The following is a 16892-nucleotide window of genomic DNA, read 5'->3' as shown; positions in this document are numbered from 1 at the left end:
TTCCAATCTAGCAAAATCAAGCGTAATTAAGCATTCTAAAAAGTATTTTACACCTGAAAGGTAGGCAGGCTCAAACTTCAAAAAGCAAACAATTGAACCACTCAGCCTCAGCCCTAACCGGAAACCGAACAAGACACAAAACAACGCCAAACTTCCATACATCCTACATGTACACGCGCACATCAAAGATATAATAGCTCTGCCTATCGTGCCGCGATTTGCCTTGTTACGAACGACAAGGAAACTAGATCTCGGCTGGCAGAGGCTTTTCAGAATGACGCCAGGCACGCCGTAGATACAGAACAAGAGCAGCTCTCATTCACACCTGGAAAAGAAGACCGGTATATATAGCGGAAGCCGATTGCGGGTCATTTAAACCACACGTTTCTCGCGTCGGTATTTTGGCGTCGCGAGCATGTTTAGTCTGCTCATCGTCAGAACGCCCTTCCTAGCGGAGCTCGGTGTTGTGACGGGACGAGCACTAGTCGTGCTGCGCGGTGTAGCTGTGGGAGCAGGTTTCACCGGGGTCCGGGATGGAGTGGTGACAGTGCTCTTCTTCAAGGGCGACACGCTCACAGTGGGCTTCAGCTTCTTAGCACTGCGACTCGTTTCGTCATTCGGTGGAATATTTTCCCTGTCTTTGACAGCACCGTCGTCGTCATCCTCACGACGTCGCTTCTTATTGACAGTGCTGTGAGGGGTAGTCGGTGCGTTGGTGAATAGACCACTGCGCGCTGCCGGCCGTACGGGCGACTTGGGCTTCTCGGGGATACTGCTGCGCGCGCTGGGCCCCTCCTTCAGTCGCTTCTTGTTTGATAAGCCGTGCGGCACAGCCGGCAGCTCCTGAGAAGGCTTTTCCTCGCTGTTCGACTCCCGGACACGGCGAATGGTAGGTGTGTCAGTCGTCTTCTCCTCCTCTGAGGGAATGGATGGAAGGCTCGGGTACACAATGTCTGAAGGTTTGTCATTGGAGGGAAGCGAAGTGAATCTGGCCGGTGACGGGGTTTCTTGTGCGATATCGTAGCATGATTTCGTCGAGGCACTGAATTCAACCCGCTTCTTGGGCGACGGAGTCGGTGGAGCATCAAATGACGCGCTCGGAGCACCGGTAAGATCGATGTCTGGATTGAAACCAGCTGGAGGCGCCACGTGCGTGCCAGCGGCGAGCTTCTCCGGATCTGTTGAAAACAGAGGTCGATGTGGCCTGAGGATCGATTTCAGTGGACTTGTGTTCGAAACAGGTTTCTTGATTCTCGAGATGAACTCGGATTGAGGCGGTTTTGGTGTTGGGATGCGGGACGGCGAGGTCTTGAGAGACGGTATCATCGACGTCTTGAATGGCTTCGCGGACACTGCCCGTGCCGATGACGCCTTAGTCGGAGTCATGAGGGTGCTCGGTCGGGAAGAAATCTTGGGCTTAGGGATGGCAGATTTCTTTAAGCTGCTGGATTCATCCGGCTGCGGTCGGGTTGCAGACGCATCGTCCGTATCGGATCGTTTGACACGCTTGGATCCGTCTGACGGGGTCTCGGAAGTCGGCAACTGGGATTGAGGCTCGTCCAGATCCGCTTTGGAGATCTTTCGTTTCAGGGTATTCTCAGTTGGCTTAGACTGAGCGGCTTTCGATCGGAGAAGGGACCAATGCGTCGTTATGGAAGGCATTTTTGCGAACTCTTTCCTGTGAGCTTCGCTGAAACGGCTCTTCGGTGTAGCGATTTTCCGTGTCTGATCCTGAGCTTCGTTTGCCTCTGCTTCCTTGCGTTTCTGCTCATTGCGATCCAGGATCATTTGAGCCTTGATTCTGGCAACATCACCACGCACGCTTTCCATCAACTTTCTGGCTTCCTCACTCAGTTGCGACTCATCAAACTGGAAGTCGAACTTGGGGCTGATCAGGCTGTCTGCCGGGGACTCTTTGACTTTGGAGGGTGTGTCGGTCGCGGCGGTTTCTTTAATAATGTTCCCATTCGAGTCGCGCCGCATGGGTTTGAATCCTAGGATGAGGCCTGAGTCTGGCTGCCGGGAGGTGCTCTGCCGCACCTTGCTGGGATGCATCTCGCTGTGTGCTGGACGCGCGTCTCCAACTGGCGGTGTTTTGACAGGTGTCTTGACGGGTGTCTTAACGGGCGTTTTCGCTTCAGCAGAGGGGGCAGACTCTTGTTCACCGGCGGAGGAATTGCGCGGCGTGGAGGGTTTTGTGTTTTTCTTTCGAGAAGCGTTTTTCTTGGGCGTTTTTGGCTGCTCTTCAACAGGGGGCATCTTTGGAGGAGATGGAGAAGGGTCAGGTTCAGTCGAGGGCTGTTGAGAGAAGGAAAAGTAAGTCAGCGTTGTGCGTTCATCTGTGAGCAGATTTTCAACCCAGGAAACCTACCTCTGTGGCTGGAGTCCTGCCTCGCAGCCGGGCAGACCGACGAAGCTCCATTTCGCCCGTGCACCAAACCGGGGACGCTCAAGACAATCTGTTCCCAGTAATATAGGGTGGAATATGCTGTGTCCTGACGACAATCGGTCGGTAGTTAAGTAGTGTGTACGAGTCTCGGCGGTGTAAACAACCAAAAAAAGCGCGGATGTAAACAAACACGGTGGGCCTCCCGGTGACGTCAAAACTCCGAGCCGTTGATTATGTAATCGAGCAAGCAGAACTCGCGTCCTTTCGCATCAAGGGCTTTTTGAATTGAAGGAGAATGGGCCTCTCCTATTGCATTCCAATCTAGTAATTTCCAATTTATATTTACAGTCCAAAGGGATACGTCTCTTCTTTCCCCAGCGGTGTCGCTGGCTGGATCCTCTCCAGAGGCTGGACAGCTGAAGTCCGGTCAAACCAAACGTACGCGTCGAACTGATTGTGCAGATGTGCTTGGGAATAATGCGATATCCTTTCCGTCTCTGGCCGATAGATCACGCCAATGAACCGCTCCAGTCGCGGCGGCTCCTCTGCAATAGCCTGGCGAAGAGCCGGGTCCGCGTAACCCGGTCGGAGATCCAGTACGAAGCTGGGGATGCCAGTGCTGTGGGCGACATACTCCCAACTGTCAGGGCGTGAAGGGTTGACTGTCATCACCTCCATTTCACCGTCCCACTCGCTGGCAGCGGCGACAGTGCCGGTGTGGGTGCCACAGCCGATGAGGGCAACGTTGTCACGGCCGAATCTCTCTCGGCAGAGCTGGCCGATGTTGACCTCGTCGCGGCGGAGACCCATTGCGGTGTATCGCGCGTCGCCAATGTGAGAATTGTGTGCCCAGATAATGGCCTTGCTGTTCTCGGGTTTGGACCGCAACAGCCGCTGCAAGGTTTCAATCATGTGCGTGTCGCGCAGCGACCATGAGTTGGCGGAACTGTAGTACATGGACTTGTAGTACCGTTCCGCGTCACGCACAACGTAGGCGTTTTGCTCAGTGCTGTGGAATTCTTCTCCGTCATGCTCCTCGGCGGCATATTTCAGGCGCTGCTCGAGGATATCGCGCAGCATCTTGATGACTCGCGCCTCGCAATCCTCGAGGCCGCGAAGGGAGGCCAGTCCGTAGGCCGCCGGATCCTCGACCCATGGAGAAAGACATCCATACCTCTGCCGAGCCACTTTGGCCGCCTCGGGATCGACGCGATCCAGATACTCGATCACAGCCTGGATGGAATTGCCCATGCTGTAGAGATCCAGGCCGTAGATGCCTACGCGTTCCTCGTAGGGTACTTTGGCATTGCGATCGCGCATCCACTCGACCAGCTCCTGCATCTCGCGGTTGCGCCACATCCAGGTTGGGAAGCGTTTGAAGGGCTCAATCTTGGACTTGGCGCCAATACGCGCCTTAGGGCCCGGACGCAGGCGCACGTAGCGATCCAGGGACTCGGCGTCGGGCCAGTCGGCCTCAAGGCAGACCATGGTGAAGCCATGCTCGTCCACCAGATGCTTGGTAATCTCTGCGCGTGCCCGGTAAAACTCAGACGTGCCATGACTTCCGTCCCCGAGCAAAACGATCTTGTAATTACGGAATGTGTCAAACTTGGGCCCGAAAAGCGGATCGGAGATGTCTGGCAGCGGATGGGCCGCTGCCTTCATCACCTGCGTCAGAGTGGTCCCAGCCATGGCCCGAAAGAATCTCACATACATAAATAGATAGGGCTCCAATTTTTTGATTCTTGATTTTACAGTGTTGACGATCCGGCTGAATTCATGATCTAAATTGCCTGTGGCAACGCCACGGCTGATATCACCTTGCTGTTGACGAGTTTAATGATGATTTCATCAAGCAGCATCTCCGAACAACAGTCATTGTGACTTCACGGGCAGCGTGCGCCATCGCGAGCACAAATCAGCCACAAAGCAATGAACAAGCTGATCGGAAGTTGAGAAGCGAAGAAACAGAACGCCGAGAGTGGCATGACATGACAACCCCAGTCATATGAGGGCCTACAACATATGGTTGGCCAGGCCTCTAGGAACCTCTCTCAGGCACACATTACTGAATCAGAAAAGAGAGCTTCGTCTACGATACACGACTAGTAGACGCGTCATGGCCGCCAACGTGAAGGAACCGGCCAGTATACCGGACGGACCTCCCCGGACAGACCCGGCCAAGCTGGACCGGTTCCAGCGAGCGATGGAGTCCGTCTATGGTAGTTTCGACGACATCAAAAATCCCGAGGAGTGGACTCCCCCAGAGAAATCCGGAGGCCACCGTGGCCGGTATCTCTGGACGGATGCATTCGGCGTTATCAACTTCCTCACCCTCCACGAGGAGCGGCGGCGATCGATGCCGCCTGGTGCAACCACCCGCCAGGAGCAAACGGATAAATACCTGATTCTTGCACGGCGGCTAGCCGCCACGGTCCATGATGTGCTGGGCCGCACGCGGGACGGCAAGGCCCGGCTTCCCGGCGCCACAGACGAGAACCCGCTAGGCGGCGGCCTACGGATTGGCAAGATGGAGGAAACCGGCACGGACTGCGATGGCCAGTACCACCACTACCTGACGATTTGGATGTTTGCACTCAATCGGCTGTCGCTGGCGACGGGAGATCCGACGTACAACCGGCAGGCCGTGGCACTGGCTCGTGCCATCCACCCGCGCTTCTTCGTCAACCGCAAGTCTACCCGTCCGCGGATGGTCTGGAAGATGAGCATGGATCTTTCAACGGCGCTGGTCCCTTCCGAGGGCAACCTCGACCCCATCGATGGGTATGTCGTATTCCGATTGTTGCAGGCATCAGCCTTAGAGTCCCGCGATGGTGCCGTGCTCGACGAGGAGATCGCCGACTACAAGCGGGTTATGGAACGCAAGGGCGAGCATTTCGTTTCGACAGATCCGCTCGACCTGGGCATGACCTTGTGGACTGCGCACTGGTTTGCCGACCGCGAGTCTTGGGCTACAAAGCTAGCGGGGCAATGTTTCGAGCAGATTTGTATTAAATCCTTTCTTTTCCCCTTACTATTTTCTGATTCCGATGAGTGCTGATTGCAATGCTCTAGATGAACTCTTCGAGATCGACCGCTATCTCGCCCGCAATATCAGGCACCGTCTCGCTTTTCGGGAATTCGGCACCTGCATGGGCATTGGCTGCTACACGGATAAAGACATGGACAACAAACGTGTGGTGAATCTCAAGTCCTATGCAGATGCCATTCTGGAATCGTGGGAGCCCTACATGGAGATATCCCTCTCCAAGGATGAAAAACAACTCGACGTCAATGACCTGCGGCCAATCACTCGAGTCATGTATGCGTCTGCTTTGATCCCGGGAGGTAAGGTCTTCAACCCTGGAAGCCAGCATTCAGTCAACTGATCCACGTCTTAGCGTTCAAGTCGGGATATTTTGGGCCGGAGCCTCAAACTGTTCCGTAGCGTAGGTACTGCAGTTGGAATAGGAATCTATAACCCTCAATAATATGCGGCCAGTATCTATAATATAATACATTAACGAACACCAAAGATCAAAGAATCATGCGCCAGGTATCCCGATTATGTCCCTCCAAGAACCATACCGCCGCGGCAGGATATATGTACAATACACGACACTAATAGACAGCAAGAGGCCGGACAACTGTAGCTTCGTTAGCAAAAGTAGTCTAATCATACGTAGCCGGACTCGCATACCTTTTCGACCCATGTATGAAACCAAATGGCCGTCATGAACAGCATCCACCAGCTCAAAACAACAACGGCCCAAACGAATCGTTGTGCCCATATTCTAAGCGGCTTACCGCCAACCCACGCCACATCTGCACGTTCAACCACAGCAGATACGGCGGCAGAGGCCGATGGTGCACCATCTGGCTCATTGCTGGTGCTCGTACCCTTTGGTCCCTCATCATCACCATCATTTGTAGTGGCACCAACACGTACCGGCACGGACTTTGCCGCGCCGAGTGCTTCGAACGCGAGGAATGAACTCGCCAGGACCAGCATGAAGACATGTCCGCTGACATCATGGCCGCCCTTCCATGCACCGCCTGCAGCCTTACACGCCGCCGCGGTCATGATACTCTTGAACTCATCCCACGTGTTGTCCACTCCAGTCGCCAGACCATTATTGCCAGGCACCATTGTCGTCAAGGGGCCAGATCTTAACACCCGCTCACATTTCCCGCCCGTCAACACAAATGCACGATCGATAATTGCGGGCCCGAAGAACCACTGTGTGGTCACGAACCAGGCCGCTGTGACCAACGCGTAACGTAGGAGCGCTTTTAACATTCTCCGTGCCCGAAGTTGTGCCGGTGTTGACCGCGAGACGAAATACGGCTGCGTGAGCAACAGCGCCGCAAACGCGAGGGTTGTCCATGCCCACCCGACCTTGACAAAGTATACGTTGAATATGTTGTCCTTGCGCGCGAAGTAGTTCACGGGAGACGTTGGTCCTTCATCGTCCGTCGTCGTCGTCGTCCTCGATGGGCGTGCGACCGGGGATATGACCGAGAATATTGATCCGATCAGCAGGGTGATCGGATACACCAGAAGAACCAGGGCCGGCGGTTGCGACATCGTGCCTGGTCACTACTGGTGTACTCGTGGCTGATTCGTGCTGGTCATAGCATTTGATTCTGGTTCGATGACAGTGAAACAAGGGATAATCTAGCAACTCAAATTACAAACAAAGGTACCAATGCAGAAAGTATGTGGAATTGACGTCCGAGATGTCCTGGAAACATGCAGTGACGTCGCTTTCGAATGTCACTGCGACCACGTCGGAGCCTTCCCTCGTCGATTGGTCAAAGGCCAATCGGCCAGCGCTAACTTGGCCAACCGTCAATCCGAAGCTAAATGTTTAGGATTGACGATTTTGGTTAAGTCATGCCAAAATGAAGTCACCAAATAAAATACTGTAGCGCTAGCTATCACGTGATACATGGATATGCTTTCGATAACGGCCACCGTGCATGCTCTGAAGCCAGCTGCCTGGCCGACTTGCCCGTTTAATGAGAACGCCTGATAGAGCTGAGCTCTAATGAGCTCGCCTACGACCGGATAGGGGGAATTTCCCTGTCTAGTTTGCCAAAGATTATATTATCCGGCTAGTATTCTTCATGTAAGTGCTGCAGTCAATAGTATCACTACTAGATCTACTAGTGTATGCTCGTAACCTCGCAGGTCGAACCTGGCTCGGATCTAGATATAAGTACTGTAGTTCCTAAATGGAAGAGTCCGCCATCGTTACGTCGAGCCTCATGGAGACCTGATGGAAATTGAGCGAAGCGCGCTGGTGCTGCTTAGTGGGCAAAAACCAGACGAGACTCTACTCAACAAGGCCAGGTGATAGTGGTCAGGTTCAAAAACCTGCTATCCTGGCGCCAAATGGAATTGTGGAGCCACCCCGTCCTGCTCGCGCGGGGATCCTTGCCAACTCCGTGACGCTGCTTTTCTAGATGGTCCAGACATCATCACCGCCGCCCGTAGCGACGTTGAAAGTGGCAGTGAAGGAGAGCAAGACAAAATGGCAAGCGCCTGGAGGCTCAGACTTGTCCCTTGTGGGCGTCACTCTGGTGTGAACAGGAAGGTGCTGAGATGGGACAACTTGAAGGCGACGAGATTCGAATGTTCTCCTAGCTCTGAAGGAAAGACGAATTCCACGAAAACCGATCGAGTGACGCCATTACACTCGGGTACTCCGTACGTCTGCAGCGGACGGATAATACAACCTATCGTGAGAAGTTCACCTACACGCGGTGTGCGGCCACAGCCCTGACTCTCGCACAATGTGCTCGTGGCTCTGCTTGAAGAATGAAGCTAACGACGCAAATTTCGCGAGTGACGATGGAGAACGACCCGCATGGTTCGTAATTTCCGAGATAGGCTGCAGAGCACTGGCACACGACGACACCTTTGAACATGTAGGGAGGTGACCACAAAATACAGTCTTCTGAAGATGCGAGAAGCACGGACTACCCGTACAAACTAGGCAGCCTCAATGAGTGATGGGATTGAGACTGGAGAAATTGTGGCAGGCGAGAGTGGACTGCATAGGGACAGCGGAGACGCCCGAACTGAAGAGATGTCTTCGACTGACGCTGGCGAGAAAGGCTTCTATTTCTGCCCCTCAGTGCCATGCTTGAGAGCATGAGGAAGCTCAATGACAACTTTCTGGCTGTAACTAGTTATACTTTGGAGAAGCTCTACTAGGCTCTGTGGAATGCTTGATCGATTGCAAATTCGCGAACCGCACACCCATATGAAGCATCCGGAGATTGAGTGCGAACGTTTCTTTTTCGGGGCATACTGCCATCACTCCTCTGCCCCGAACCGCGCCGTTGGGGAAGCAGAAAGGGCGCATGTGTCTGACAGCGCTGATTGGCAGATTGAGTGACGTGAAGAGGAACGTGCAGAACGCAGATGCGGCGATCAATTCAGGCCTGTTAGTGCTCACCAAACCAAACTTGAATGCTGTCGAGAGCTTGTCTTGCTCAAGTCAATTCGCACAGACCCCTTCGGATGCTAAATCCACGAGAAAATGCACCCTATAACCTATATGTCAGGTCATCATGCGCCCCCAAAGCGTCCGCTTCTGTTGCCTATTTGGCAAAGATGCAGCAAACGCAATCGAAGAACTTAGTTCATAGCCCAAACGCTGATCCATTTACGAGTACGAATGTGTCAATGCCAATCCAGGGTATTGGAAGCACTGTACAAATACCTCTGGCTTTTTTTTTTTTTTTTTCCCAAACCGTTCCGAACGGCCCTAATATTGCAAGCGCGACTGAAGCGATCATACTCGTACACTTTTAGGGCTTTGGATTTTGTGATCAATCAACCATCAATCTGATACGCAACGGGATATTTATTCCACCATGACTAAAACGACCGTTCAAGAACAGGCCACGACCGCAACGAACAATACCACAGTCAACGTTGAAGTGACAACTCTGTATGAGATCCCTCCCATCGCCCATCAGATCGCGTTTACTTACTGGAGACGTATAGTACGAGAACGACTCTACTTACTGGGATGAATTGTACGCGGCGCCGTGGTGTGTCGGACCCCGAAAGCATGCTCACGCATTTTCTTCGTCATATAGATCGTCGTATAGCGCGTCGCTGACCTCGTCCGTGCTCAATTATCGCCACGAAAATGGCCGCCGCTACCACAAATACCGCGATGGGTGTAGGAACTGGTTTCTTCTTGTATGATCATCCTAGATATGTAAACCAATCGCTGTATTCTAGCATACCTGCTCCCAAACGATGAACCAGAGAATGACCGCCTAGATATGGTGCATGAGATGTGTCTCGTGATGTTACACCGGAAACTCTATCTGGCGCCGATCAAGAATCCACAGCAGGTGATTGACCTCGCAACAGGGACGAGTCTCTGGGCCATTGATTTTGGTAAGTTCAATTGCTTGCCAGGCTTGGCCGCCGCAGGACACTGATGCTGACCCACGGCAGCGGATCAACACCCCCAGGCAGAGATAAAGGATACTGTCGGGCGCTATCACAGACGGACAGAATACTGAGACCGGGATCTGTTTGTTCTAGGTGATCGGTTGCGACCTGAGGCCAATCCAGCCGACACTGTCAGTCCGACCTCAGAACTCGAAGTCAATTCGCTCTACTGACGGGCTTTGGCAGAGTCCCTCCGAACGTGAAATTCCTGGTAGATGACATTGAGTCGGACTGGGCATATGAACGCAACCCATTTGATTATATTCACGCGCGGTTCCTGGCCCTTTCGATCAAGAACTATGAAAAAGTAATCAGGGAGTGCTATCGGTATGCCGTTGAAACATTTCCCCAGTTTTTTTTTTTTTTTTTTTTTTTTTTTCTCCTTGACTCTCTAACGGAAAAAAGATCAGTCAAGCCCGGTGGCTGGGTTGAATTCCAGGACTGGGACGTCAACCCAACCTCGGAAGATGGAAGCCTCAAGGGCATTGCACTCGAACGGTACTATATAACGAAATCCACAGCGCCTTCGAGGGGGCGGGGTAAACATCCACGTGGAGAGAATTGTCGTTTCCTACGGTGTCTGGACAAAGATAAATACTTGTCAGTTTTTATCCCTTTTGTCCCGAAACAGTAATCAGATGATATAGTGATCTAATACTGACCTTTTGTTACAGATGAAACTCGGCGCATGGAACCAGGCCCAAGCCGAAGCAAACGGCTTTGAGGCTGGTGCCCTGGCCGTTCTGACGCGGTACAAGAACTGGAGCAAGGAGGAAGTCACGGTTCTTGCCAGCCAGGCCCGTGCTGACGGTCAGAGACGTGACATTCACATGGTACATGACTTGTATGTATTCCCCTACCTTAACCAAAACTACTTCTATTTGATACAGAGCTAACAACGGATAACATCCGCAGCTATATCGTGTACGGCCAGCGTCCCGAGGATTGACAAATATGAAGTTGGGATGGGCAGAATACATTATCCACCAGCCATTTTCCGTGTAAGATACGGAGTACTCGGTAGGCCTATTCTAATAGGATATGGATTGCAAGTGGCGAACAAGAAATTCAGTGATAATCGTGGAGTAATCGTCAGAGTAATGGATTAAAGGTTGGGAAATGGAAATTGATAGCCAGTAGGGCCCAGATAAAAAGGCCTCAAGCTCGCCTTGCTATTATCTGAGCATGGATATTGTTCCGGTTGGTTTAGGACGCTAAGTACTGTATACAGTTCAGTTCTCTTAGCATGCCGCAGATGTACAATATGAATGGGTCACTGAACCGTGGTATCATTCACACTCCACCAATACATTCACTATTCAGAACCAAAACCAGAGAATGCTTGAATCACCTTTGCCATCCATGCCCCTAATGCATCATCGTTGAAATTGAAGGAAAGGCAAACAAAAGATTACAAATAAGTACAGTAAGAAAAGTTCACTGTACAGACAGGTTGAGAGGCGCCTTCAGCGGCAGGTTGCGCGAGGAGTTGCCGACAAAGACGGTCTTGGGGTGCTTGGTAACCACCCAGTTCTGGCTCGTCACGTCCCAGTTGGAGATATCGCGGCGGGTCAGCTCGACAGTCCATTTCTTGGACTCGCCCGGCTGGAGGGTGATGCGGTCAAAACCGCGGAGGACCTTCGGCGCGTCATCCGGGCCGCCAAGGGAGACGTAGACCTGCGGAACCTCGTCACCGGCCACATTGCCCGTGTTGGTCACAGTGACGCTGACACGTGCAACGGGGTCATAGAGACGAGGGTTGCCACCCGGGGCGCCACCGGCCGGATGAAGCGGCTGGGGATTCGAATCAAGCGCACCCTCTGGCACATAGTCCTCCGTAGGCAGACCGTAATCCGGGTCGTTGGCAGATTCCTCCAGGTTAGTCGAGTTCAGATACGGGTAGATGAACAGCGGAATACGACGGATGTCATCTTCGGGGAAGACGAAATCCTCAGGTTTCCCGTCAGTGCGCCCAAAGGTTGGCGCATGCTTGGTGTGGCCTCGAGTCGGAGTGTACGGCGGGGCATGAATCGGTTCCACGGTCAGGTCGGAGAAGCTGAAGGTGGTGTAGCTCAACCCAAATCCAAACTCCCATCTCGGGGTCAGATCGGCCTTGTCAAAGTGACGGTAGTCAATGAAGATGCCATCAGTGAAGTCATCCTGAGGAGCACCGGCGCCGTTGTTGGGAGTACGGACGATCTCATTCCCCCAGTCCTTGCGAGACTTGCCCCAGGTGAAAGGACTCTTCCCACCGGGGTTGACCTTGCCGTAAAGAACATCCACCAGAGCATTTCCGCTCTCCTGGCCCGGCAGACCAGCCCAGAGGACGGCGGTGATGTTGGGATGCTCCACCCAATCTTCCACGACGACCGGACCGACGGAATGCAGGACAACAATGGTGTTGTTGCACTCGGAGGCAACGGCATCGATGATAGCTTCCGCATTCTGCCACAGAGTGAGGTTATTGCGGTCACCGCCGTTGCCATCAACGCTGATGTAACCCTCACCACCGGCGGCATTGCCAAAGACGAGGCAAGTGCTATTCCTCAAAGTTAGCATCGGAAACGTCATTCACTGCCAGGACGGGACTACTTACTCCGCCTGTCGAGCGATGGTCTTCGACTCCTGGATCGCACCTCCATGGGTGATGGCCGCATAAACGCCACCGTTCTTGATGACCTCTGCGCCAATGGCTTGCTCAGGAGTGACGAGGTACGGGAAGTCCGCAGTTCCACTGCCCCAACCCATTGCCAGAGTGCCGTTGTCACAGCCACGGTCCGGGCAGCCGTTGGGACCCAGAGGGTTCGAGCCAGCGTCTTCACCAAACACGCCAACGAATCGCTCCTTGCCAGTCAGAGGGAGAGCGCCATCGACATTCTTGAGGAGAACGATACTGGCAGCAGCGACTTCGCGGGCGATCTTGGCATGGTCACGACGAACGTCGACGTGGTCGTTGAGCTTGGTCCAGGTTTCGTTGACCACGTAATGCAGAGGGCCTTCCGTATCACGAGTCCACGAATCGAAGTTGACGGGAACCTGAACTTGATCCCGACCAACCTTATAGAATGCGGACAGGATCCGAACTGCCATGTCATCGACACGCCACTGCGGGACGGTGCCGTTGAGGACAGCCACGGTCAGGTTGGTACCCCAGAACGAAGTGCCGCTATCGAAGGTGATGTCTCCCGGCATGCTCATGTCCATACCGGCCAGAGCATCACCGACGCCGCTGTGGTGGGCACCCCAGTCGCTCATGACGAAGCCCTGGAAGCCCAGCTCCTCCTTGAGCACGTGGTTGAGCAGATAGCTGTTGCTACAGCCATAGCTGTTGTTGATCTGGTTGTAGGAGCACATGACAGAACCGACGCCAGCGCGGACGGCATCGACGAAGGGCCAGAGGTACAGTTCGTGCAAAGTCTTGTCGTCGACGTTGGAGCTGATCGCGCCGGCAATCTCGAATCCGTCTTCGGAGCCCTGGCGGAACTGCTCCTGTTCGTTCAAAAGGTAGTGCTTGGCGGTAGCAATCACACCTTGATCCTGGATGCCCTTGATGGTTTCTCCCATCAGAGCACCGGACAACCAGGGATCCGGCGAGTAGCCCTCCCAGTTACGGCCGCCATCGGGGAATCTCCCCAGGGGGCCGGCTGCAGGACCCAGCAGGACATCGACACCCTTGTCGCGACTCTCCTCACCCATGGCCTTTCCGCGCAAGTACGACAGCTTTCGGTCCCAGGTGGCACCGACGTTAATACCGGCGGGGAATGCAGATACGAAATCGGCTGTCGGAACGACAGTTAGCTAAAAAGAACTTTGACCGGCGGCTTTGACGAGATGACTTACCGAAGCGGATGCCCAAGGGGCCATCCTGCAAGCAGAGACCACGGAAGTTGAGCCGAGGAACGCTGCCCGTTTCACCGACGCATAGCCCTTGTTGCCAGCTAGAATTCCAAGCCGATTAGTATGGATCGCCCGTTGTCATGAATTTGTGGAACAGAGCGTCAATCGAGAACTTACCCAGTCCCCGTGGTCAGATTGACCTTCTCAGCCAAGTTCAACTGCGAAACAAATTGAACGGCTTTCTGGTAAGCAATCGCCCAGTCACCCTCTCCGTTGGCCCACGGCGAGGGGTACTTTGGCGGCGAGTAAGCTTCCTATATAGACGATTGGTATCAGCGGCTATTCTGGAATGTGAACTTCAACGGCAGAACGGTGGTAGACACCGTACCTGACCATAGACGCCTGACGCGGCGGCCAGGGCAACCTGCCACCCGTTGATCCGCATGGTGTTGTTGCCTCCGTGCAGATACGACTGGCCGAGGATAGGAGCACAGGAAGTGCCACCACTTTACGAGATGAGGATTCTCTGGGGAAAAGGATCTAATTTATATTCATATACGGCAGACGGGGATCGGAAATACACATCTGCGATGGACCCTGGATTCCATCGAAAATTCGAACGCAAGAGGCCGAGAAGTACCGTCCATGCGGGCCTTGAAAAAAGAATTGAAGCCACATAGCTTGTCATCGCAGTGGAGGTGTTTCTGGCCTGTTTAGGATAGGCTGGTCTCCGCTTGGCGCAGCTACGAGCCACTAATCCCGGTTCTTGTCGTCATCCAAGGGGCCTGTGGAAAAGGGGTCGAACATTCGGAGGAACATGTCGGATGGCATGAAGGACCGCTGATGTGTCTTCGAAATTCCGCCGATATTCCCCTGAACGCATTCCTCCACCGGAAGCGTTCTTTTTCAGGGGTGGTTGACGTCTTGAGTTGTGAACTGTTCTGTTCCTGCCAATTTTGGATCAAGTTTACCCCATGGAGAAGGGAAGTTTACCGTTCTTAGGTTACCTGACCCTTGTTTGGACCGAGTTGTTGACGGAGTAATTTGTTTCCCCGGAAATTGACAGGGAATCCCAAACACCTGCTGGCAGCCGCCAGCCAATTAGAGCGTGCCCAGCTTCCCCATGTTTCTTCGGTTTGGTCATAGCTTCCCGATCGAGAGCATGTATGTAACCGTTACGATCAGAATGCCCGCACAATGTCGTTTACAGTGTGCCAGTGTCACATGAGGCCCTGGCAGCCGCCAGATCGAATGCATAAACACAGACCGACTTGCAAATCCCGCAAGCCACGTTCTCGGTAAGTATGCAGTCCGGAGAAGAGTCCGAATGGCCATCCGAAGTTGATCCGTCGCCAAGTCAGTACTGGAACGTGCGTACATTCCTGGTTAGGCACACCGGATCGTGCCTGCGGAAGCGAACGCGGGGAATCGCGGATGATCCGGGCACCTTCAAGCTGTCCACAGGAACCAAGACGTTACTTTCATACGAGGTCGGGAGCTTATGTTCCTTGATTTCAAAGCCGTGGGTGCTTGGATCACACCCAAAGGTCCCAGTAGACGGACTACGCATAAAAACCCGAGGTCGATGACACTTGGACTTTGTATGATGACCGCACGGACATACATGCACACTGCTCGCTGGCTTGGCAGGAAAGTTTCAACAGACTCCATTCTATCCAGTTCCAGAAGCAAAGCTTGCTAATGTGCTCCGTGACAAAACCATTGACACGCGGGCCGCTGTGCAGCCTTCATAATCGAACAAATGCGCGATAAACATCCACCCGTATATTCATGTTCATAACATTTCCGGCATTACTCTATAATCTTGGTTTCATCGTCATCGCATTTCCATTATAATGGATTTTGACGGCAATTCATGCCAAGGGCCCAGCCGCCCTCGTATATAATCCGAGCGCACCGACAAATGGGTCCCGCTTACCGGTCGCGACCCAGCCGTTCTTCACCATCATCCATCAGTTCATAGGCCGGTCGGAATTTATTAGGCTTTCCTTCCACAGCCAAAGCGGGATTCGGATGGGTGTCACGCATGCCGCCGAGCGATGTAAATCCTCTATCATAAAGCTCGCAATATGGGATTCCAAGGTGCCGAATGAACTGTTTCCCCAGTTGAGTCAGGAAAATCACGGTTGGCAATGTCGAGGGAGATGTCACGTACCGCCCAAATCTCAGCATAATGCCAATCTATTACTGGATGTATGCGCATAAACTGTGGCCAATCCTTGTCCGTCGGATCGAAGTGGGTTAGATATTCACCATGCGGATCTGTCCGCCTGGTTCCTACAAACATGGCTTTGATCCGTTTATTTCTCTTCAGATAGGCCTCCAGGGCCGCTCGCATAGGCAGCGCATACCGTGCTAAGTCGAGATGGTAATATGCGGCCGACTGAGCGACGAAGGACTCTACCTCAGGAAACGGATCTTGGGATATGATATAGATGGCTTGGAAGGAGTCCGGAAAAGTGTGAGGAGAAGGGGATCGGGAATCGGCAGAATCAGTAGACGCCTGCTCGGAAGCGGTCTCAGAAGGGGCGGACGAAGACGATGCCCACGCGGGAAGGCACGCCAGGACCAGCACTAGAAGAACCAGGCAATCCTTTCCGCCATTATATGACAGGGAAAGCTGTTCGGGGCTTGCAACAAATGAGCTCGGACCCGGCATTGCATCGTGTAGAGCTAACGAAGTCCCCACCTACCCGTACTGCTTCAACGCCTGATCAATGACCGCTAACGACACCCGAAGCTTCTTCTGGACACTCTGTAACAGCTCATCCGTTGTATCTTCATTCAACAAGCCCAGCACTTTCGGCCGTAGGTCATTGCATATCTCGTGCAACGTGCGGGGCGGATTTTGTTCGGCAGAACCATCGTGGGAATGAGGGAATTCCAAAGTCATTTCGGTAGCTGAATCATGGGAATGAGTAACAGATGGCGTAGCTGGCCATGAGAGCTCCAAATATCGAGTCGACTGAGAAAAGAGCCTCAATCTGTCCGTTGCCGAAGGTGTGGTAAGTCATGGAGTTTTATCGAACGCATCTGAAAACCCTATCTGCGGAGAAACCACAAGCCTCCGGCAGTGGAGGCTTGAAAGCAGATCTTGTCTACGATTGGTCCCTTGCCATGCTCCATGACTTGGCAAGCGTGTCCGTAGCCAAAAAAGGAAAC

At 53.3% G+C, this 16892-nt stretch overlaps 7 protein-coding genes across 7 annotated transcripts; 2 read left to right on the top strand and 5 right to left on the bottom strand.

The window, feature by feature from the left end:
* Positions 1-372: 372 nt before the first annotated feature.
* VTN49DRAFT_2347 (uncharacterized protein) lies at positions 373-2422 on the bottom strand (the record flags this gene model as incomplete). Its single annotated transcript, XM_069410062.1, has 2 exons — positions 373-2298; positions 2372-2422. 2 exons carry the CDS (start codon positions 2420-2422, stop codon positions 373-375), a joined length of 1977 nt encoding a protein of 658 aa, XP_069268905.1.
* A 309-nt stretch (positions 2423-2731) lies between these two features.
* VTN49DRAFT_2346 (uncharacterized protein) lies at positions 2732-4081 on the bottom strand (the record flags this gene model as incomplete). Its single annotated transcript, XM_069410061.1, has 1 exon — positions 2732-4081. The coding sequence occupies one exon, from the start codon at positions 4079-4081 to the stop codon at positions 2732-2734; it is 1350 nt and encodes a 449-aa protein (XP_069268904.1).
* A 427-nt stretch (positions 4082-4508) lies between these two features.
* On the top strand, positions 4509-5837 carry VTN49DRAFT_2345 (uncharacterized protein; the record flags this gene model as incomplete). Its single annotated transcript, XM_069410060.1, has 3 exons — positions 4509-5397; positions 5465-5737; positions 5791-5837. The coding sequence occupies 3 exons, from the start codon at positions 4509-4511 to the stop codon at positions 5835-5837; spliced, it is 1209 nt and encodes a 402-aa protein (XP_069268903.1).
* A 97-nt stretch (positions 5838-5934) lies between these two features.
* VTN49DRAFT_2344 (uncharacterized protein) lies at positions 5935-6977 on the bottom strand (the record flags this gene model as incomplete). Its single annotated transcript, XM_069410059.1, has 2 exons — positions 5935-6036; positions 6090-6977. The coding sequence occupies 2 exons, from the start codon at positions 6975-6977 to the stop codon at positions 5935-5937; spliced, it is 990 nt and encodes a 329-aa protein (XP_069268902.1).
* A 2300-nt stretch (positions 6978-9277) lies between these two features.
* Positions 9278-10821, top strand: VTN49DRAFT_2343 (uncharacterized protein; the record flags this gene model as incomplete). The annotated part of the gene is made up of 10 exons (XM_069410058.1): positions 9278-9343; positions 9411-9442; positions 9506-9591; positions 9654-9815; positions 9876-9910; positions 9966-10003; positions 10059-10199; positions 10278-10491; positions 10547-10716; positions 10788-10821. 10 exons carry the CDS (start codon positions 9278-9280, stop codon positions 10819-10821), a joined length of 978 nt encoding a protein of 325 aa, XP_069268901.1.
* Positions 10822-11309: 488 nt separating this feature from the next.
* Positions 11310-14154, bottom strand: VTN49DRAFT_2342 (uncharacterized protein; the record flags this gene model as incomplete). The annotated part of the gene is made up of 5 exons (XM_069410057.1): positions 11310-12411; positions 12469-13651; positions 13713-13810; positions 13887-14023; positions 14098-14154. 5 exons carry the CDS (start codon positions 14152-14154, stop codon positions 11310-11312), a joined length of 2577 nt encoding a protein of 858 aa, XP_069268900.1.
* Positions 14155-15644: 1490 nt separating this feature from the next.
* On the bottom strand, positions 15645-16623 carry VTN49DRAFT_2341 (uncharacterized protein; the record flags this gene model as incomplete). The annotated part of the gene is made up of 3 exons (XM_069410056.1): positions 15645-15824; positions 15886-16360; positions 16424-16623. The coding sequence occupies 3 exons, from the start codon at positions 16621-16623 to the stop codon at positions 15645-15647; spliced, it is 855 nt and encodes a 284-aa protein (XP_069268899.1).
* Between the last annotated feature and the right edge of the window lie 269 nt (positions 16624-16892).

This window comes from Thermomyces lanuginosus, assembly GCF_041956635.1.
Source record: "Thermomyces lanuginosus strain ATCC 200065 unplaced genomic scaffold VTN49scaffold_27, whole genome shotgun sequence".
Classification (NCBI taxonomy): domain Eukaryota; kingdom Fungi; phylum Ascomycota; class Eurotiomycetes; order Eurotiales; family Trichocomaceae; genus Thermomyces; species Thermomyces lanuginosus.
This window is presented reverse-complemented; position numbering and strand designations above follow the sequence as displayed.